Here is a 22,586-nt window from a genome sequence, read left to right as displayed (position 1 = left end):
ATATTTATAGTTGCTCCATCTTTCCCAGTCACCCCACCCCACCCAAAAAAGGGAAAGTAAAAAGGGAGAAGCCAGATACAAAATATATCTCCCTACTTTGCCTTTTAGTGAATAAATGTCTGTTAAAATTATCTTGGGCACTATCATCTTAGGAAAAAACTCGTTACCACAGCTCAAAATAAAGGCTGTCTATATTAGCATAACTTCTCAAAGCTATCTAATTGCAACAATTTACAATTATGTCCTTGCATTTTGTTAACTTTGCATGATCATAGGTTTGGTTTTTTTTAGAGCAAATTAAATCTATAAATTAGATTTCAATCTTGTTAGGTCAGGAACTATTCTGAGAGTTGTTCACTGGTATTTGTGAATTTCTTCTTAATGCTAACATTAGTGACAATCACAGTGACTCCACATTTTTGGTAAGGGTTCTACAAAGTATACCTGATTTTGAGAAAAGAACATATGAGGTTAAGACTCTAAATACTACTAAATTAGAATAGAGAGAAGGTTTGGGATGCAGCTTTTGAAATTATGAAATAAAACCAAACATTTTATATAATGTATCAGAAAGGTTTATTATCCTATTTTTTGAGTGTTTAGAATAATAAGTTTTGAGTCTCTGAAAGAAGTGGGTTAGTGTATTGAAAGAGTTTCAAGGGGGCACTCACCCGTAAACCTGGTTCCCCAGTTCCTCCAACACTGCCTGCAGGTCCAACATCTCCCTGAAGAAACAAAGGGAAAGATTAAACTGTTTTCTACTAAGACTGCATGGCTAATTATGGAGGGCACGCCATAAGGCACGGTTCCCCAGCGCCTGGGCCATATAGGGTACCTGTCCAAGGCCTGTTAGGAAATGCGCCGCAAAACAGCAGGTGAGCAGCTGGTGAGCCAGCATTACTGTCTGAGCTCCACCTCCTATCAGATCAGTGGCAGCATCAGATTCTCATAGAAGCACGAACTCTATTGTGAACTGTGCATTTGAGGGATCTGGGTTGCTCAATCCTTATGAGAATCTAATGCTTGATGATCCGAGGTAGGACAGTTTCATCCCGAAACCATCCCCTGCTCTGCTTCCATCTGTGGAAAAACTGTCTTCCATGAAACTGGTCCCTGGTGCCAGCCAAATAGGTTGGGGACTGCTGTCTTAAGGAATAGGAGTTCCAAAACATTCCCTGTTTTTATCTGGGGGCTTCCACCTGCTTTCAAGTTGGCAAATGTAGGGGATTCAATGGTAGCAAATGTAGGGGATTCAATGGTAGCAAATGTAGGGGGTTCATGGTGAAAGTTTAGAGATTCTGCTTTATTTTTTAGAAGGTTACCTTTGCACCTGGTTCACCTTGCAGACCAGACTCTCCCTCAATACCTGGAGGTCCCTACAAGAGAATAATTTGACACATTACAAAGGCAATAGCAATCTCATGAGAAGATGGTAGTAACACTGAACTCAAGGGTGAGATACCTGTTTCCAAAAGGGCATAATTGCTGTCCTTTTATAAACTTCATAGCATAAGAACAGATACTTTCTGACACCCTTTAATTGTTCAAATGTCAAGACAACTTCATCTAAAATTAGAACTTTTAAGATCCATTTCTTCTAATACTTTCTCTCATCCTTTAAACCTCATCTAAAGGGATTTATTCTTCCTGTCCCTTTCTGTAGTGCCTTCAGGAATCTATTTACTTAAAAAATTCACTTTTCCTTATTGGTTTCATAGAAATATCATGCAAATAAGAGATAAATTTATTCACATTATAAAAGACACACACACACACACACACAGCTTCTTTTCCAGCCTTCTTTCATGGTGGGTCCATTTTTGTTGGGAAGCTTTCAGTTTTCTTTACTTTGAGAACATAGAAGTTCTTGCAACCTCTGACTATTTCCAGGCCTAAAGTTCCTATTATTGCTTGATGTTACAACTATTTTTGTCTCCAAGAAATATTTACCTTATTTGTGAGCATGCTATGTGTGCCCCTCCCTTCCCTTTAGAGAGGAGAAGAGTTTTATTGGGGACACAGGTGAACAGGTCTGCAGAAATTAAATCATGTAAACCATTACTTATCATGTTAAGAAATTGGCATTTTATCCTAAAGGTCACGAGAGCTCTTGAAACATTTAAAGGAAACGAATGATATAAGAAAGATAAACTGGCAACAAGTAGAAGATGGAATTATAGGAGTTGGAGGAGACAAGGCATGAGAGTGTAAGGACTATTACACTGGCAATAGGGATAAAAAGGAAAGGGTAGATTTAAGAGAGAATGGGCAGGGGCAGGCCTATTCAAAAGGAAATGGTCACTGATTAGAGAGGATTAGGTAGAAGAAGGAGTCTAGGATGACTCTCAGTTTTGGGTTATTGGGTATAAGGGATATCTTTCATTGAGATGGGAATTAAACAGAGGAAGAACAGTGGGACAGTAATGGATTTGGTTTAGATATTTTGAATTGTAGATGTCTGTGGGATATCTAGGTGGATGTTTAAAAAGATAACAGGAAATCAGTAATTGAATATGAGGAGAGAGGTATAAAATACAGCTACCAAGTTGAGAGCTATCAAAGTAATATTGGTACTTAAAGTCACTGTGATAATATGATCACTAAGCCAAGGAAGTAAAATGGCAACTTCAGGTCAAGACTGAGAAAGGCTAATGAGAAGGTGAAGTGGCAACAAGAGAGAACAGTTTCACAGCAGCCAAGGGAGAAAAGAATTTGTTTGATTTATTTAGTGCCAAAGTTACAAACAATGGAAATAAAAAATTGGATATTTTTAACAAATTTGGCTTAGAATTCCAAAATATATCCCAAATTGGGTAATGTCTCAGTATTCTTCTATACAGGGCATATAATATCTTAGGATGAAAAGTTATCAAGTCAACTTTAAATCAGTGAAGGGAAAGCTCTATCTACTTTTTGTTCTGTCATTTCAATGAGGTAATTATTAGAGTAGAACCTTATATGTATAAAATTAGACAAATAATAATCATCTCTGCTTTTAATGGAATTTTAGGCTTTTTTCTGAATATGAAACAATACTATAGAATTATTCCTCATAGTATATATTTAATTATTAATTTTACCTTAGAGTCTACAAAAAGTAGAATATTTATGAACAAGAACTAGCCACAAAAAATTTACCTCCATGCCCATTTCTCCAGGAGGTCCAACATCACCTTGCAGTCCTCGCAGTCCCTATATTAAAATACAATTTAAGATATGAGAATAAAAGTTTACTCTATGTCAGTAAACGTATGCATCTGGATATGGGTTTTATAATATAACATATTTATATAACACAATTATGTAAATACATAATACATTTATCAGCATATTACTTTACTCTGTATAAACAAAATTATATCTTTAGTTGATACATGTGTGTGTGTGTTTTTGTTTTTGAGACTGAGTTTCACTCTTGTTGCCCAGGCTGGAGTGTAATGGTGTAGTCTCCACTCACTGCAACCTCCGCATCCCAGGTTCAAGCGATTCTCCTGCCTCTGCCTGCCAAGTTGCTGGGATTACAGGCAATTGCCAACATGCTCAGCTAATTTTCATATTTGTAGTAGAGATGGGATTTCACTATGTTGACCAGGCTGGTTACGAACTCCTGACCTCAGGTGATCCACCTGCCTCAGCCTCCCAAAGTGTCGGGATTACAGGCATGAGCCACTGCGCCCAGCTTCCTGTGTGTTTTTAAAATAAATTTACTAAGCTATGCTTATATTAAAAAGAAAAGAGTGGCATTCATTCTTTTATTCTTTAATTCACTCATTCATTCAACATTTATTAAGCACCTCATAAGTATCATATATTGTGCTAAGCATTTTGACAAGGTATCTTATTTAATGTATGTGATGGTCATTCATCTACTTAAAATTCCTAGCAAATATGTGACAAACAAATTTACATCTTAAAGAAGTAAATATACGATCTTTTTTTTACTGACTGTATGGTTTTACCACTCAAGGGTGTCATATAGTTGGAATCATACAGCATGTAACCTTTTCATACTGACTTCTTTAACTTAGCAGTATGCATTTAAGGTTCCTTTATAAATTTTTGTGGCTTGATAGCTCATTTATTTTTAATGCTGAATAATATTCCATTGTATGGGTATACCACAGTTTGTTTATCCATTTATTCATTGGACATTGTTTTAGTTCACTCAGGATTCTATAACAAAATAGTATAAATTAATAGCTTATAAACCACACAAATTTATTTCCCACAGTTCTGGAGGCTGGAAAGTCCAAGATCAAGGTGCTGGCAGATTCAGTGTCTGGTGAAGGCCCACTTTCTGCTTCACAGATGGTGCCTTCTAGTTGTGTCCTCACATGTTAGAAGGAATGAGCTAGCTCTCTCGTGCATCTTTTATAAAGACACTACTCCCAGTCATGAGGGCACAGCACCTCAAAGATCCTGCCCTATAATACCATTACCTTGGGAACTGGGATTTCAACATACGAATTTTGGGGAAACACGGTCCAATTATAGCAGACATATTGGTTCATATTGATTGCTTCAAATTTTTTGCACCTATAAATAAAGCTGCTATAAACATTCTTGTACAGGTTTTTGTGTGGACATAAGTTTTCAACTCATTTGGGTAAACACTAGGATTGTGATCACTGGATCATATGGTAAGAGTATGCCTAGCTTCGTAAAAAACTGCCATACTGTCTTCCAAAGTGGCTGTACCATTTTGCATTCTTACCAGCAATGAATGAGAGCTCCTGTTGCTCCACATCCTTGCCAACCTGTGGCATTATCAAAGTTTTAGATTTTAGCCATTCTAACAGGTGTATAGTGGTGTGTCATTATTGTTTTAATTTGCAATTTACTAATGACATATGATGTTGAGCATATTTTTACATCCTTCTATACCATTTCTTTATCTTCTTTGGTGTGGTGTCTGTTCAGATTTTTGCCAACATTTTAACTGGTTTTTAAAGAAAATTGTTGAGTTTTAAATGGTTTTTTCCATATTTTGGATACAAGTCTTTTATCAGATACATGTTTTGAAAATATTTTCTCCCAGTCTGTGGACTGTCTCTTCATTCTCTTAACAGTGTTTTTTCAAGGCAGATTTAAAAAGATGTTAATGAAGTCCAACTTACCAATTTTTTCTTTCATGGGTTGTGCTTTTGGTGACATAGCTAAAAACTCATCAACAAACCTCAGGTCACATAGATTTTCTTCTATGTTTATATTTTAGGAGTTTTATGGTTTTGTTTTTTACGTTTAAGTCTATGATTCATTTTGAGGGTGTGTGTGTGTGTGTGTGTGTAAGGCGTAAGATATGCATCTAGATTCATGTTTTGCATGGGGATATTTGTTCCAGCATAATTTGTTGAAAAGACTATCCATTGTATTGCCTTTGCTCCTTTGTTACAGATCACTTGACTTTATTTGTGACTATATATCGTGTATATTGTGTAGAACAAAGAGTATAACTGTGTTCTATTTCTGGGCTTACCACTCTGTTCCAATGATCTACAGTCGACACTTAAAACAACATAAGGGTTATAGTGCCAACCTCCTGCAGAGTTAAAAATCTGAGTACAACTTTTGACTCCTCCAAAATGTAACCACTTATAGCCTACTGTTGACTGGATGCCTTACTAATAACATAAGCAGCTGTTTAACACATTTTATATGTTATATGTATTATATACTGTAGTTTTAAAGTAAGCTACAATAAAGAATACTGTATTCTTAAGTGGAAGTAGAGCATCACCAAGATCTTCATCCTCATTGTCTCCATGCTGAGTAGGCTGAGGAGGTGGAAGAAGAGAAGGGGTTGTTCTTGCTGTCTCAGGGGTAGCGGAGGTGAAAGAAAATCCACAAATAAGAGGACCTTTGCAGTTCAAACCCGTGTTGTTCAAGGGTCAATTATACTTGTCTATTCTTTCACCAATATCGCACTGTCTTGATTACTGTAGTTTTACAGTAAATCTTGAAGTCAGTGTCAGTTCTCCAAGTTTGTTCTTCAATATTGTATTGGCTATTCTGCGTCTTTTGCCTTTCCATAGGAACTTTAGAATCTGTTAATATCTACAATGTAACTTGCTTGGATTTTGATTAGAATTGAATTGACTTGATAGATCAATTTGTGAAGAACTAATATCTCAACAATATTGAGTCTTTCTACCCATGACCATGAAATATCCTTCCATTTATGTAGATCTTTAATTTGTTTGATAAAATTTTTCCTCATATAGATCTTGTATATATTTTGTTAGAGTTATACCTATTTCTTTCTCTCTTTTTTGGTGCTAATGTAAACGGTATTGTGTTTTTCATTTTAAATTCCAATTGCTCTTTGCTGTTAATATAGAAAAGCAATTGACTTTTGTATATTAACTTATACCCTGTTATGCTACAATCTCATTATAACTGCTTATTAGTTTCGGGAGTTTAAAAAATCAGTTCTTGAAGATTTTTTACACAGACAGCCATGCCATATACAAAGAAAGACAGTTTTATTTCTTCTTTCCCAATTTGTATACTTTTTCTTTTCTTTTCTTATTGCACTAGCTAGGACTTCCAGGACAATGCTGAATAGGAGTTAAAATTTAACAAAGGAGGAACATGTTTTCCTTATTCCCTTGTTCTTAAAAGAAAAGTATCTAGTTTTCTCACCAGTAAGTATAATGTTGGCTATAAGGTTTTTTAAAAAATATGTTTTTCAAAAAGCCGAGGAAGTGCCCCTTTATTCCAAGTTTGAGAGTTTTTTTTTTAATCATGAATCGTTGTTGGATTTTGTCAAATTATTTTTCTGCATCTTTTCATATCATATTTTCTTATTTAGCCTGTTGAGGTGATGGATTACATTAACTGACATTCTACTGTTAAACCAGCCTTGTATACCTGGAAAAAATTCCACTTGGTTATGATGCATAATTCTGTTTATACATTGTTTGATTCAATTTGCTAATATTTTGTTGAGGATTTTAAATCTATGTTCATGAATGATATTGGTCTGTAGTTTTCTTGCGATGTGTTTGCCTGGTTTTGTTTTTAGGGTAATGCTCACATAATGGCCTCATGTGTGTGGCCTCACATAATTAGGAAATATTCTGTTGTTTCTATTTTCTGGAACAGCTTGTACATAACTGGTATCATTTGTTCTTTAAATGTTTAGTTGAATTCACCAATGAGATAACCTGGGACCAGTACTTTCTGTTTTAGAAGGTTATTAGTGATTGATTCTATTTCTTCATCAATACAGGTTGATGAAGATATTGATGGATATCAAATCAAATCAAATCAGATCAAACCTATTCAGGTTATCCTTTTCTGTTTATATGAGTTTTGGTAAAATACATCTTTTAAGGAATTGGTCTATTTCATTTAAGTTATCAAATTTGTGGAAATATTGATTTCCACAAATTCCACTGAGGCAGGCCGATCACGAGGTCAGGAGTTTGAGACCAGCCTGACCAACCTGGTGAAACCCTATTTCTACTAAAAATACAAAAAAAAAAAAAAAAAAATTAGCCGGGTGTGTTGGTACGCACCTGTAATCCCAGCTATTCAGGAGTCTGAGGCAGGAGAATTGCTTGAACCCAGGAGGTGGAGGTTGCAGTGAGCTGAGATCACATCACTGCATTCCAGCCTGGGTGCCAGAGCGAGACTCCATCTCAAAACAGAAAAAAAAAATTTGTGAAAACAGAATCGCTCATAATACCCATTTATTGTCATTTTAATGTTAATAAGATCAGTAGTCATGGCCTCTCTTTCACTTCTGACATTTCACTTCTGATATTAGTAATTTGTATTTTCTCTTTTTTTTCCCTTGGTTAGCCTGGCCTGAGGTTGATTAATTTTGGTTGCATTGATGTTCTCTATTGTTTTCCTGTTTTCAATTTCACTGATTTCTGCTGATTTTTATTACTTATTTTCTTCTGCTTACTTTGTATTTAATTTGCTTTTCTTTTATAGTTTCCTAGGATGGAAGCTTAGATTACTAATCTTAAGTATTTCTTCTTTCCTCGTATTCAGTGCTATAAATTTCCCTCTAGGCACTGCATCCCACGAATTTTGACGAACTATATTTTCATTTAGTTCAAAATATTTTTAAATTATTCCTGAAACTTCTTCTTTGACCAATAAGTTATTAAAAGTGTATTATTTACTCTCCAAATGTTTTGGGATTTTCCAGCCATTTTCTGTTACTGTGGTGTGAGAGTAAACATTGTATGATGTCTAGTCTTTTAAATTTGTTGTTGGCCGGGCGCAGTGGCTCACGCTTGTAATCCCAGCACTTTGGGAGGCCGAGGCAGGCAGATCACGAGGTCAGGAGATCGAGACCACGGTGAAACCCCGTCTCTACTAAAAATACAAAAAATTAGCCGGGCATGGTAGCGGGCGCCTGTAGTCCCAGCTACTTGAAGAGGCTGAGGCAGGAGAATGGCGTGAACCCGGGAGGCGGAGCTTGCAGTGAGCCGAGATCAGCCACTGCACTCCAGCCTGGGCGACAGAGCAAGACTCCATCTCAAAAAAAAAAAAAAAAAAAAAAAAAAAAAAAATTTGTTAAGGTGTTTTATGGCCCAGAATTTGGTCTATCTTGGTGAGTGTTCCATGTCAGTTTGTGAAGAATGTGTATTCTACTGTTGTTGACTAACATATTTTATAAATGTAAATTAGATCTAGTTGACTTACGGTCCTAACTCTCTCGACTAATTTTCTGCCTGCTGGGTCTCTCAATTACTGATAGAGGGGTGTTATTGTCTCCAACTATAATAATAGAGTCATCTATTTTTCCTGGAGAATTATCTCAGCATTTGCTTCATGTATTTTGATGCTCCGTTGTCAGGTGCATTAAGTATTGTTATCCCAGCTTGGAGAAATGACCCTGCTATCATTGCACCATGTCTCTCTTTACCCTGATAATTTTCCTTGTTCTGAAGTCTGCTTTCTCTGAAATATAAATATTTCCAGCTTTCCTTTGAATAGCATTATCATGGTATACTTTCCTTCATATTTCAAATGGATTTCTTGAAGACAACATACAATTGGGTCTTGCTTTCCTATTCACTTTGGCAATCTCTTATCTCTTAAGTGGTATACTTAAACCATTGACATTTAAGTGACTATGATATCATTGAGTTAGTATATACCAACTATGGACTATGTCAGTTTTCATTTCTTGTCTTTGTTCTTTATTGCTTCTTCTTTGGTCTTCTTCTTTTTAACGTTTTTGGCTTCTCATTTTATTTTATTTTAATTTTTACGTCTATTTCTTTCTTGAGATAGAGTCTCACTCTGTCATCCAGGCTGGAGTGTAGTGGCATGATCTCGGTGCACTGCAAACTCTGCCTCCCAGGTTCAAGCGATTCTCCCACTTCAGCCTCCTGAGTAGCTGGGACTACAGGAGTGTCCCACCATGTCCAGCTAATTTTTGCATTTTTTGGTAGAGACGGGGTTTTACCATGTTGTCCAGGCTGGTCTCAAACTCCTGACCACAAGCAATCTACCTGCCTCAGCCTCCTAAAGTGCTAGGATTATAGGCATAAGCCACTGTGCCCAGTCTGGCCTCTCATTTTAATTAAGCATTTTATATGATTTCATTTTCTTTCCTGGTTTAGCATACAAAATATACTACTTTTAAAACTTTTTAAAGTGGACACTCTAGAGTTTGCAATACATATTTACAATTAACCCAAGCCCATTTTCTTTCTTTTTTTAAAAACCCTACAGCACCTGGTATTCCTAGGCCATCTCCAATCCCAGTACTAACCAGTCCTGACCCTGTTTAGCATCCAAGATCAGATGAGATTGAGAACATTCAGGGTGCTATGGCCATTGATCAAGTCCATTTTCAAATAACACTATACCACTTCATGAGTAGTACCAATACTTTATAACAATTCCTTCTTCTTGTTCCTTAGCTATGGTGTCTGAGGCTAAAATGTCCTCTAATGTTATCGTTTTTTTACTCCCCTGTTTTATTCAGCTTTTCCGAGGGACTCTTTAAATAGGGTTTGTGGCACAGTTCCTTTAGCTATAATCTGTTATTGCACAGGAACCCCACTGATTTGATTGTAAGTTATGAGGGAAGGAAGGGCATTCTATTGTTCTACAATTAGGTCTCAGTCTTTTAGTGAGTCTGAATTGGATATTACCCTTCTTCCACATCAAAGGCCAGAGGGGGCTGGAGTGGAATATTTCTCTTTCTCCAACTGAAGGCTAGAGGGAGGTGAAATTAGGTTTTCCTTTCCCAAAGGTCAGTTAGTCTTTGGTAAAACACCAGTTTATTCTCTGATAAATAATTTCCCTGGAGGGCAAGAACTGTTAAGGAGATCAGAGAATTCTAGGTGTTTTTCACAATGCTTACTATCCCTCTCCCTCTGCTGGAAGCCAGAGGGAATTTTTCTCTATCTTTAAAGTGAGAACCTGTTACGGCTCTGGGAGGAAGTAAAACTCAGGAACATGTAGGGGCCTCCCAAAGACTGAGCCCTCTCTGAGTTTTTTAACACTCAAGCTGGTCTACACTGAGTCTCCAGTAATTTGCTAATAATAGTTTAAAGTGTCCCTACTGTCCAGATGTGGGCTATGTGTTTGCCTGTCTGTCTCTCCATTTTGGGGGCAGTAGTTTATCTTGTAACCTTAATTCTCTGATAGATCTAAGAAGAGTTGTTGATTTTCAGTATGTCCATCTTTTTTTCTTGTTTTGAGGATGGGAGTGATGACTTCCAAGTTCCTTACATTTAAGACCAGAAAACACATTTATTTATTTATTTATTTAGAGGCAGAGTCTTGTTCTGTCACCCAGGCTGGAGTGCAGTGGTGCGATCTCGGCTCACTGCAACCTCCGCCTCCCAGGTTCAAGTAATTCTCCTACCTCAGCTTCCTGAGTAGCTGCGATTACAGGCACCCACCACCAAGGCTGGCTAATTTTTGTATATATACATATATTTTTTTAGTAGAAACTAAATGTTGGCCAGGCTGATCTCGAACTCCTGACCTCAGGTGATCCACCTGCTTTGGCCTCCCAAAGTGCTGGGTTTACAGGTGTGAGCCACCGTGCCCAACCCAGAAAACACTTTACTATTGTCAACTTAAATGACAAAGAGAAAGAGACTCTCTAAAAGAAATGAGGTATTTATTTTGGAATAGAGCATTGCAATGGGAATATGCATGCCATAGTAAGCTATGTACATATTCAGGGAGATAAAGGAAGGTAATGGTTTTTAAAGGAAAAATGAGGATTATATAATCGTTTTGAAATGATTATCCTTGGCTAAAAATATCAGGAACAATGGTGACACCAGTCCAAGGCTGGACAGGCTGTTGCTGGGCAGATGTCTTTTCAGAAGTATTTTTTGTATATGGGTGCAAATGTCCGTAGGGCAAGGTTGTGATTTTTGCAATTTTTTGTGATAGTTTGTGTTATCAGACATCTAAGAATGAGAACTCTGTCTTTATGGCCTTCAGCTCTATTTGTCAGGTTTTTCTTTTATTTTCTTAACATCAGTGACTCCATTTTGATTCTGACAACTTTCACATTATGATTTTTAAATCTTTTTTGGGGGGAGACTGGATTCAGCTAGAAGCCAAATTGTGTTCCACACACAATAATTTTTTTTTTTTTTTTGAGATGGAGTCTCACTCTGTCACCCAGGTTGGAGTGCAGTGGTGCGATCTTGGCTCACCGCAGCCTTTGCCTCCTGGGTTAAAGCAATTCTGCCTCAGCCTCTCGAGTAGCTGGGACTACAAGTGTGCACCATCACGTCTGGCTAATCTTTTGTATTTTTAGTAGAGGTGGGGTTTCACTATATTGGCCAGACTGGTCTTGAACTCCAGACCTCAAGTGATCCATCTGCCTCGGCCTCCCAAAGTGCTGGGATTACAGGCGTGAGCCACCGTGCTTGGCCCCCACGCAATGATTTTTAAAGAATAAAAAATGGTTGGCCGGATGTGGTGGCTCACACCTGTAATCCCAGCACTTTGGGAGGCAGAGGCGGGTGGATCACGAGGTCAGGAGATCAAGATCATCCTGGCTAACACGGTGAAACCCTGTCTCTACTAAAAATACAAAAAATTAGCCGGGCGTGGTGGCATGCACCTGTAGTCCCAGCTACTCGGGAGGCTGAGGCAGGAGAATCGCTTGAAATTGGGCGGTGGAGGTTGCAGTGAGCCAAGATTGAGCCACTGTACTCTAGCCTGGGTGACAGAGCGAGACTTTGTCTTAAAAAAAAAAAAAAATGGTTGCTAAATTTTAGACTACTTGCTTTTGTATTTTTCATTATATCTGTGATAGATTAATAGACTTCTTAATAACGAACTTTTCCTTGATTGTAATTCTTCCTTTTACTTCATTGAGGTGGATAATTCTTTATACACATGGTTAAATTTTACTTAATTTTTTGTTTAGGTTTTTACAATTATATTTGTAAGTGAAATTCATCTGCCACTTTATTTTGGCTGCTCTCTTTGTCTGACTGAGATGCTGATATAGAGTACTCTTATCTTTTGTTTCCAAGACTGCTGCCACTTTATCTTTAAAAGTGATCTAATGAGGAACTGAGTGAAGTTTTATTATACACTTTTAGTTAACTTAAGAATCCTATTAACTATTTTTTGAGGTAAGTGGAAATGACTTCTGGTATCTAAGAAAGAGTAGCTAGAAAATCATATTTTAAAATTTACAGGGAGATATTATAAAGCAAGCTTATGAAGAGTTAATTTTAGAGTATAGCATTCCCCTTGTTCTCTCTTTAAAGGCAATTTTCAATAATTAATAGATATTAACTATATTTATTTAAGTCAGGAGATTTTTTTTCAACTTGTCTTCTGAAATGGAAGAATAAATGAACAAAATAATAAAAGAGAGAGAGAATGGACAAATGCCACCATTCTCCTCTTATTGAAGGCGATTGGGTACAGTTGTGCAGTTTGAACACTACATAAACCAAGGGACATTATTTGTTACAAGGTTTGCATTGATTAGACATTTTCTTTCTATACATGTGTGATTAAAATCTACATCAGGGGTCAGCAAACTTTTTTTTTTTTCCAAGGGCAAGACAGTAAGTATTTTAGGCTTGTGGGTCATGTGGTCTCTGTCAAAACTTTTAAACTTTGCTGTTAGAGTATGAAAGCAGCCATCCATACGTAAGGGAATCGTAGCTGTGTTTCAATAAAATTTGATTTACAGAAGCATAACTGGACTGAGGGCTGTAGTTTACCTATCCTACTTTATGCCTACGTACTTCTAAGGGGATCTAATATTATCATGAAGATTTTAAGATGGGTTATGTTTATGGCTGAAACTCCTAACTTACATGTCTGATTTTCCTCTTATTCTCTCACTTTCTTGTGCAGTTTCAACTTTTCTGCCAGCGTTTTGTAAATGTTGTAGTTCTTTAAGCCTCAGCCTTACATCTTTTTCTTTTCTCACTTCTATACTCTTTCTATAGGCAATGAATCCAACATTTTTTAACTTCAGTGCATTCCTCTACTCTGAATCCAACTGCCAACTTCATGTTTCTCAAAGACACCTCAAATTCAACAGTTAAACTGAATTTATAATCTTCCATTCTCAAACCTACTTTTCCGTGTTTTTTTTTCTGTTTCAGTGAATAGTATCATCAACTCTTTAATACAATAAGCCAGAAATTTAAGAATTATACTTCACATACAGAGTCTTTATTACCTATTGGTTTTATCTCCTTTTGAATTAGTCTGTCCACTTCTTTTCCCTGCTCATAAAAAAGGTGCTGCCATTTTTTATCTGGATTATTGCAACAGCCAGCCATTCTTGGCTCCCTCCATTTTGTAATTTGACTGATGTTTACAAAATAGATATCAGATAATAAACTAAATAATCTGATAATAAAGCTAGCCCCAGCCCTTTAATAACATCCTTTGTCCTAAGGATAAAAATTAAAAATGTTGGCAATAGCCCTCATAAAGCTATGAGTGTTTTGTCACCTGCCTCATTTCTATCCCCATCTGGCACTTACTTATATATACCAGACATTATACCAGGAAAGGGAATTACAAAGATAAAAGAAATGGTCTCTGATTTCAAGCAGGGTACAGACTTTTTAGGGGATATACTTAAGTAAATAATGCTAAAGAGAGTTGCATTATTTTAGGTCAGATAAATATCAGAATTGAAATGGCAGGTTAAGATATACATAATAGGGAGAAAACCAAGAAGGATTTAGCTTAAAAAATCAACAACATATCTAAGATTCTTTATTTGGCAATAACTATAAATACTGTCAAATCTTTACTTATTGTTTGAGAGCTTATATCATAGATTAAGCATATAAATGAGGAAAAAGCTAAGGTAAGAATAGCTCTTTTACTGTGAGAATTTTCCATTTGCTACTAACTAAATGAATTATACAAAAGCCACCTGTAAACCTTTGTGTCAACTGATGATAAAATCAATGCAGTTGTTTGAAAGACTATATTGTTTGTACATCTTAGAAGCACATTATATAGCACATTACATCTGACACTATTAACCAGAAGAATGACTTCATTGGCAAAAAAGAATAAATTGTAAGAAAGTAGGTGTGACAGGTCTTTCCTTTTCACAACTTACCGTCCATGGAAACTCTATAATTGAATCATATTTATGAAACGGTTTCATAACGATTTCATAAGTTTTCGTATTGATGCAAGCTTTTGTACTGTTGATGTAACTGCATTTCTGTCATGTTTGCACATTTTGGCCCATCAGATGTAAAATTTGGCTTCTTTCTATATGGTCTAATTATAGAAATTGCCTCATAAATGTGATTGTGCGTGTGTGGCAACGTAATAATTATAAGAACAGCAAGCCATTCAGAAAGAGAATTTCTGAGATTCAATAAAACAGAGTTTTCTTTGTTGAAAACAGAAATACGCTCAGATTTAACAGCTCCAGAAAAACAGCACCATATTTGACTATATGAAACCAGAAAGGCACTATAAACTATTATTTTTCATTCTGTGTGATTAGTCTATGGTGTCTATGATAAACGCTGCTTTCTAAAACATACCAGTCACAGCACAACAGAACAATAATGTAAATGTAAATGTACATTATGAGAAAAACACAATTAGAAAAGTATAAAGATAAACTTACTGGCTCTCCTGGCAGTCCTCTGTCACCTGTATTTCCAGGCAATCCCTGTAAACCCTGGACAAATAAAGGCAATACTTGTAGGAAAAGTGGTGTGTGAAGATGTTTTAGACACTTTCCTTACCTTAGCTTTCCTATGGATCCTTCCACCCAACTTTTCTGTCTATTGCTATTCTTTTTTTTTTTTTGCTTTTGTGGTAAGATACACACAACATAAAATTTACTATTTTAACCATTTTTAAATGTAAAGTTATGTGGCAGTAAGTACATTCACAATGTTGTGTAACCATTACCAGAACTTTTTCATCTTCCCAAACTGAAACTCTGTACCCATTAAATACTAGCTCCCCATCACCGCTTTTTTTCTATTCCCTGGCAACCACCATTCTATTTTCTGTCTCCATGAATTCGACTACCCTAAGTACCTCATATTAGTGAGATCATACAATATCTATCTTTCTGTGACTGGCTTATTTCACTTAGCATAATGTCTTCAAGGTTCATCCCTGTTGTAGCATGTGTCAAAACTTCCTGCTTTTTAAGATTGGGTCCACTGTATGCATATCCCACATTTTGTTTACCTATTCGTCTATCAAAGAACATGGATCACTTCCAACTTTTGGCTATTGTGAATAATGTGGCTATTAACATGGGTATGCAAGTATCTGTATGGTCCCTTTTTTCAATTATTTGGGTATCTACCTAGAAGTGGAACTGATAGATCATATGGTAATTCTCTGTTTAACTTCTTGACAAACCACCAAACTGTTTTCCACAGCAGTCCCCCTATTTTATATTTGTACCAGTAATGCACAAGGGTTCTAATTCCTCCACATCCTTGGCCACACAAATTTTCTTTCTTTCTTTTTTTTTTTTTTTTCAGAACAGCATTCTAATGTTTGTGAAATAGTATCCCATGGTGGTTTGATTTTCATTTCCCTAATGACTAGTGATGTTGAGTATCTTTTCATGTGCTTACTGGCCATTTGTATATCTTCTTTGGAGAAATGTCTATTCAAGTCCTTTGCTCATTTTTCCATCAGGTTGTTTTTTTTTCTTGAGTTGTAGGAGTTCTTTATATCTACCCCTATTTTTATTTAATTCTCACTCCTATATTGTGACAAATAATTATACAAAATTATTTTAAATCTGAATTTCTTTACAGTTTTAATATTCATATAAAGTTTCTTTTTTCCAAAAATAATAATCCTTGTGATGTGTTAATAAGTATGACTTTTGCCTTTAAACCATGGCAAGGCACAGGAGTCTTGGAACCTAGATAACCGGAAATAACCATACTGGACCTGTAACTTCCTTTTTTCCCCATCTTTACATTCTTTGTAGTACCATAAAAGAGCATCTCAGATATGAAGTAGATAGAACACTAAACCAAATTCTGAGTCTTCTCTGACTCAGTCAAAGATTTATTGAGCATTTACTGTGTGTGAGGCACTGATGACCACTGACAATACATAACATGTTGACCCTTTTGTAAGTTGCATCTTTTTTTTTTTTTTTGAGATGGAGTCTCATTCTGTCACCCAGGCTGGAGTGCAGCAGCGTGATCTTGGCTCACTGCAACCTCCACATCCTGGGTTCACGCCATTCTCCTGCCTCAGCCTCCCGAGTGGCTGGGACTACAGGCACCTGCCACCATGCCCAGCTAATTTTTTTTTTTTTTTTTGTATTTTTAGTAGAGACAGAGTTTCACCGTGTTAACCAGGATGGTTTCGATCTCCTGACCTCGTGATCCACCTGCCTTGGCCTCCCAAAATGCTGGGATTACAGGCGTGAGCCACTGCACCCAGCCATAAGTTGCATCTTCTACATTATTGACCTCAGGAAAACTGATAACTATACAGCTAATCACAAATACCATTTTACCTTAAAAACTAAAAGGTATAAAAATATGACATTAAATTAGAAGTAAAGATATTCAAAGTTCTTAGCAACACACTATCTTCTAAGTTATAATCTTTAATGCTATGTTCAGTTTCTCTGGCTAAGGAAAGGGAAATACGTAAAATTATGGACTCCCATCTGGTTGAGGTCCTGTTTCAGTCATGTAAATGATATGGTGCCTATTTACTCCAGGCTCCTTAATTAAGAGATAGGATCATTATAAGGAATCTCTCTGTGCCTAGTAGACCAACTGAAATATACAGAAAACTCCAGAACTTTAAATAATGTCTGCCCAATTTTCTTTGTAAAGTATGTTTAGACATAATATCAAGCTTATCATGTACTTTTAATGCTGTTGATACTGCATAAAAGCTCTTTTACAAAGCTATGAAATAATTTAAGTGGACTCTATTTTTATTGGGGATAAAGAGGAAAAGCACAAGCTGGAATAAAATAAAAATTATCTTTAAGGCTTTTTAGAACTCCCTTCTCTATGACTTCAACCCAGTAACTATGATAATGATGACCATGAGGATAATAATGACTATTTTGGTTGTTATTTATTAGAGCCTGTGCCAGGCTCTAATATCATTTGTTATACATTTGTCATAACTATGAAAGATTTCCTATATCAAAGATAGGGAAACTGAAGCCCAGAGAAGTTAAGTAATTTGTACAAAGTCAAGACTGCTAGTAAGTGGCAAAACCAATATATGACTTCCAATATGATTGATTCCAATAAAATATAATGATACATTATATGCAAGGGATTAATTATATATATATATATAAATAACTGTGGACTACTTATCAGAAATACTGGCGGCCAAAAGAAAATGGCAAGTTATCTTTACAGTGCTGAATGAAAACAAAAAAATCCCCCAAAAGACTCCGTCAACCTAAAATCTGATATCCGGTGAAACTATACTTCAAAAGTAAAGGAAAAATAAAGACATTTTATAAACAAAAACTAAGAGAAATATGTACTAGCAGACTTTACTACAAGAAATATAAAGGATGTTCTATAGGTTACAGGAAAATGACACCATTTGGAAACACAAATCTTCAGAAAGGAATGAATAACATCAGAAATGGCAAATATGTGGGTAAGTGATAAACATTTTTTCCCCATTAAACATCTCTAAAGTATGTATTTCATTTACATCATGAAAGTATTTTATTTATGTTGAAGCAAAAATTATAACTTTGCAATGCGTAGTTTAAAATATATGTAGATGTAATACATAAAACAATTATAGCATAAAAAAGTATTAGTAAATGGACCTATATTGTTGGCAAGTTTCTTATACTTGTGTTAAGTATTTACATAAAATACTTATTTTGTGGCACTTCACAGAAAAAGTTTGCTGTCCCTTGACCTAGAATAACCATGGAAAATTATAATGAGAAGAAATAGAGCTAAAAATCCAACAGACAGATTAAAATAGAATTCTCAAAATTATTCAATACCAACAGAAGACATTGAACAATAACAACAAAAAGGACAGAAAGAAAAACAGATCATTAAATGGGAGACCCAAATCTAACCACATCAATTACATATCAATAATTACATTAAATTAAAATTGAACAAATGCTCAAATTAAAAGGCAGAAATTGTCAGAATGAATAAAACACAAGGTCCAACTATAAGATATTCACTTTAAATATCAAGACACAGGTAGGTTGAAAGTAAATTAAGGAACAAGATATGCCATGTAAGCAGCAAGCATAAGAAAGCTGGAGAAACTTTATATGAGTATTAATATCAGATAACATATACTTCACAACAAATAGTATTACCAGGAGTAAAAAGTATTACCAGAGATAAAGAAGAATATTTTTTAACAAAAAAAGGATCAGTTGATCAGGAAGACATAATAATTATAAATGTGAATAAACTTACAATAGAATTTAAAAATACATAGCAAAATTAGAAAGAATTAAAGGGAGAAATAGAGAAACACAAAATTATAGTTGTAGAATTTTTACACCCCTATCTCACAAACTGATAGAATACCTAGATAAAAAAAACTCAGTAACATATGAGTTGTGATAGTTTTTATATTATTTAGAGAAACTAAAATAGTGATCCAGGCCTTAACACCTTAATAACACAATGGATTGTGGTCTTTCTTCCTGATTTTCTTTTGGGTCAGATGTATGGGAGGCAAGTATTGTATAGGAAACCGTGCTGGTCCACAGACAAATATACTTTTACTAGTTATCTGGATTACCAGAGCACTATGTGTTGCCAGTTTTCATTTAATTTCTGGCTTAAAATTATGAAAATTTAGAGATGGAGAGGGTCTTAGAGCTCTTATCCCAACCATTTTTTAAAATTCATTTTAAAAATAAAAGATATGTATTTTTAGAGATGGGGGTCTCACCACATTGCCCTAGCTGGTCTCGAACTCCCAGGCTCAAGAGATCCTTCTGCCTCTGCCTCCCAAAGTGCTGGGATTACAGGCATGAGCCACCATGCTCAGCCCTAACCAATTTAAACAAGGTTATATGGTTTTTGGGAGCATACACTAGACCAAAGATCAATCTGACCTTGAATTTATCTTTCTAATATACAGCACTGCCTGTTTGTTGATAGTGCATAAATGACTAAAAACACTAACACTGTGCTGAAGGATCAAGTGAATCTTTGGGGCTTGTTTGGCTTTTTTCAATGGACTTTTCCCAGCTTCTCCAAGATCTCAATTCAATCAAGGAGAAGGAGACAATGTAGGTATAGAGCTAAGTAAACCTCAACAACTATTATAAATTCATATTTAATGTCCAACCATGTCATGCACTAAGGTAATTTAATTCTTCCAGGAGTCTAAGAGACCTGTTTGCCAGGTAAGGTTACAAACCAGGGTAAGATTACAAAATGATTCTAGTATCTTTTATTTAATTGAGAAAGTCAAACATGAAATATCGCGTTTATACAAGCATACATTGATGGACTGAAAATGAAGGTAAAATTCTAGGGAAGGTCAACAATGAATGACTTATATTTTTACCCTTATTTTCAGCTCATCAATGAATACAAAATGAATAAGTAATTTTACTTCTCTGGGCCTCATTTTTTTTTAAATGAGAGGGATGAACTTGACCTCCAAACTTTTCCACTCACTGCAATGTATCGGCACTGTATAAAGTATATCAAAGTAGTCATAATCTATACAAACACCATTTATATCAATATAATAGAAACTCAGATGATGAATATTAAAACTTAAGTAATATTCTTTGAGGATAACGTTAATCAATAACACAATGCCACACACAAGTTCTTTCCTAGACATAGTCATTTATTTTCTGTCTTAGGTGTCTGGTATTTCAGGTTGGATCACTGTTAAATACAATGTTATTGTGGGAAACAGCGGGCAGGGGGCAGCAGATTTCAAACAGGAACAAGCAAATGCAGTGACATTTACTACTTAGACAATTATTAATACTATAGCGGCTAAAACATTTTTATTCTATCCTTTTCTGTCTTCCGAGCTGCAATCTATTTACATTATTTATTTTTATAACTTTATATTATACATATATGTGTATATAACAAATCAAAATGTCATCATTAAAAATTAAAATTCTGAATGAAAGTAAAAATATTCATATACTTAAGCTTATGTGCTCATATACATGTACTATCTTATGTGTCTGTGTAAGTATGCATGTGTGGGTAAATCTTTATTTAACATTTTTTTCCTCTTACTTAGTGATGATAACCATAGAACTTGTTGCCTCTCAGGGAAAAAAAATGTATAATTCTGGTAAGATTTTTGATGGTAGGAAAATAACTAGTATTATAAAATATTAACAACTCTTAAGCAGTGCCATAGGAAGGCAGGAAGACACACACAGCTCTATACTCCAAAGGCCTAAAAGGAATTCAAGTTGAGTTAAAAGAAAACCAGGCAAGAGGCCTGAAAAAAGTTAGTTATTATGTTAGCTTTATTAGTGTCTCATTATATTTATATGTCACACCATTTTATTTTGAAATGGGTTTTACAGTAAAACTAATTTATCATAACTAGAGTGAAGTAAAAGTAACAGTTATAACCACCAGTTATGGATAGGTACAACCCAGGCCCAGAATGGATAAGCAACTTGCTCAAATAAAACAATGACCCAATGATTAAAGGAGAAAAAGAACTTATATTCTTTTAGTCCAACATACTGAATACTAAACGATAGTTGTATTAGAGAATAAAGCAGATAAAGGGAATCAGTTCATAATTTATACATATATCAAAATATCACATTGTATACTGCAAATATATATAATTTTTATGTGTCAAAAAATCCCCCAAACATTGTTTGAGCAGCCCCTCTCCCCCAAAAATGCAGATAAAAATTGTTCATAGCATGATTTTTTAAATTACTTACTGGTTTCCCTTGAACTCCTCTTTCTCCAGGGTTTCCAGTCTTACCCTACATGAGAAAGGAAATTCTTGAGTCAAGTAGTCCCCTCCAAAAAGATTAATCATACTAAGAAAAACAAAAAAGACTTAAAATGTTCATATTTAACGTGAAATGTTTTATTACTTACAATAAGACCATGAGGCCCTCTTTTTCCTTGATCTCCTTTCTCACCCTAACAAAGTATCAAAGCCAGGTGAGTTAGTAAGAATGTGAATTATGGTCTTATATATGCTAGCATATACTCACATACAAAAAAGACAGTAAGTATATAGTTCAATATTGAAAAGAAAACATCTCTGTGTGTGTAGTAAAAACTTTATGTATTTCATATTTAGACAAAGAGAAAATTTAGAACCATACTTTTGTAGGGAAATATATTGTTTTTTAGACCGGTAGGACATACGGGCTCAATAAAATTTAACTACATATGAAATGAGAAAAATCAATGATTACCTTGGCACCTTGTATACCGTGTTCCCCTAAGAGACCATCTGGTCCTCTTGGTCCCTAGAGGTGAAAAAAATATCCTGTTGTTAATTTGAAATGTTCCTTTTTTTTTTTCTTAACTGTTATGTGTCCTCACAGATGAAGATGTTGATTTTTTTTTTTTTTTTTTTTTTGAGACGGAGTCTCACTCTGTTGCCCAGGCTGGAGTGCAGTGGCGCGATCTCGGCTCACTGCAAGCTCTGCCTCCCAGGTTCACTCCATTCTCCTGCCTCAGCCTCCCCCCGAGTAGCTGGGACTACAGGCGCCCGCCACCACGCCTGGCTAATTTTTTTGTATTTTTAGTAGAGACAGGGTTTCACTGTATTAGCCAGGATGGTCTTGATCTCCTGACCTTGTGATCCACCCGCCTAGGCCTCCCAAAGTGCTGGGATTACAGGCGTGAGCCACCGCCCACCGCGTGCGGCCAAGATGTTGATTTTATGCCCTGACAACAGAAAATAATACAGCTGCGTATATGGCTCAACCTATCTGCATGGGAGAATCGGCCCATGTTTTTAAGATTTAATGACAAATAGTAAGTCAAATGAGCACAAACATAGCTAACACAGTGGTTGAGATGGTTATAATATAGGTGTGTTATTTGGGTATTTTGTTCACTTTATAATTTACTCAGCAGCCAGCCAGAATTTGTTCTTAATCAACTCTAAATTAAAAGTGGCTGGATTTG

General features: G+C 35.6%; 1 protein-coding gene across 2 annotated transcripts in view; it reads right to left on the bottom strand.

Moving 5' to 3' along the window:
- The window catches only part of COL24A1 (collagen type XXIV alpha 1 chain), a 421,841-nt gene that overhangs the window by 131,306 nt on the left and 267,949 nt on the right, over positions 1-22,586 (bottom strand). For both annotated transcript variants that reach the window (XM_002810653.5, XM_063718582.1), the window contains 7 exons: positions 21,866-21,919; positions 21,540-21,584; positions 21,377-21,421; positions 15,089-15,142; positions 3,139-3,192; positions 1,323-1,376; positions 672-725 (listed from right to left, as the gene is read on the bottom strand). In XM_002810653.5, coding sequence (XP_002810699.3) covers positions 672-725; positions 1,323-1,376; positions 3,139-3,192; positions 15,089-15,142; positions 21,377-21,421; positions 21,540-21,584; positions 21,866-21,919 — 360 coding nt within the window. The remainder of the gene's footprint in view (positions 1-671; positions 726-1,322; positions 1,377-3,138; positions 3,193-15,088; positions 15,143-21,376; positions 21,422-21,539; positions 21,585-21,865; positions 21,920-22,586) is intronic.

The sequence above is a fragment of the Pongo abelii genome, chromosome 1, assembly GCF_028885655.2.
Source record: "Pongo abelii isolate AG06213 chromosome 1, NHGRI_mPonAbe1-v2.0_pri, whole genome shotgun sequence".
NCBI lineage: Eukaryota > Metazoa > Chordata > Mammalia > Primates > Hominidae > Pongo > Pongo abelii.
This window is presented reverse-complemented; position numbering and strand designations above follow the sequence as displayed.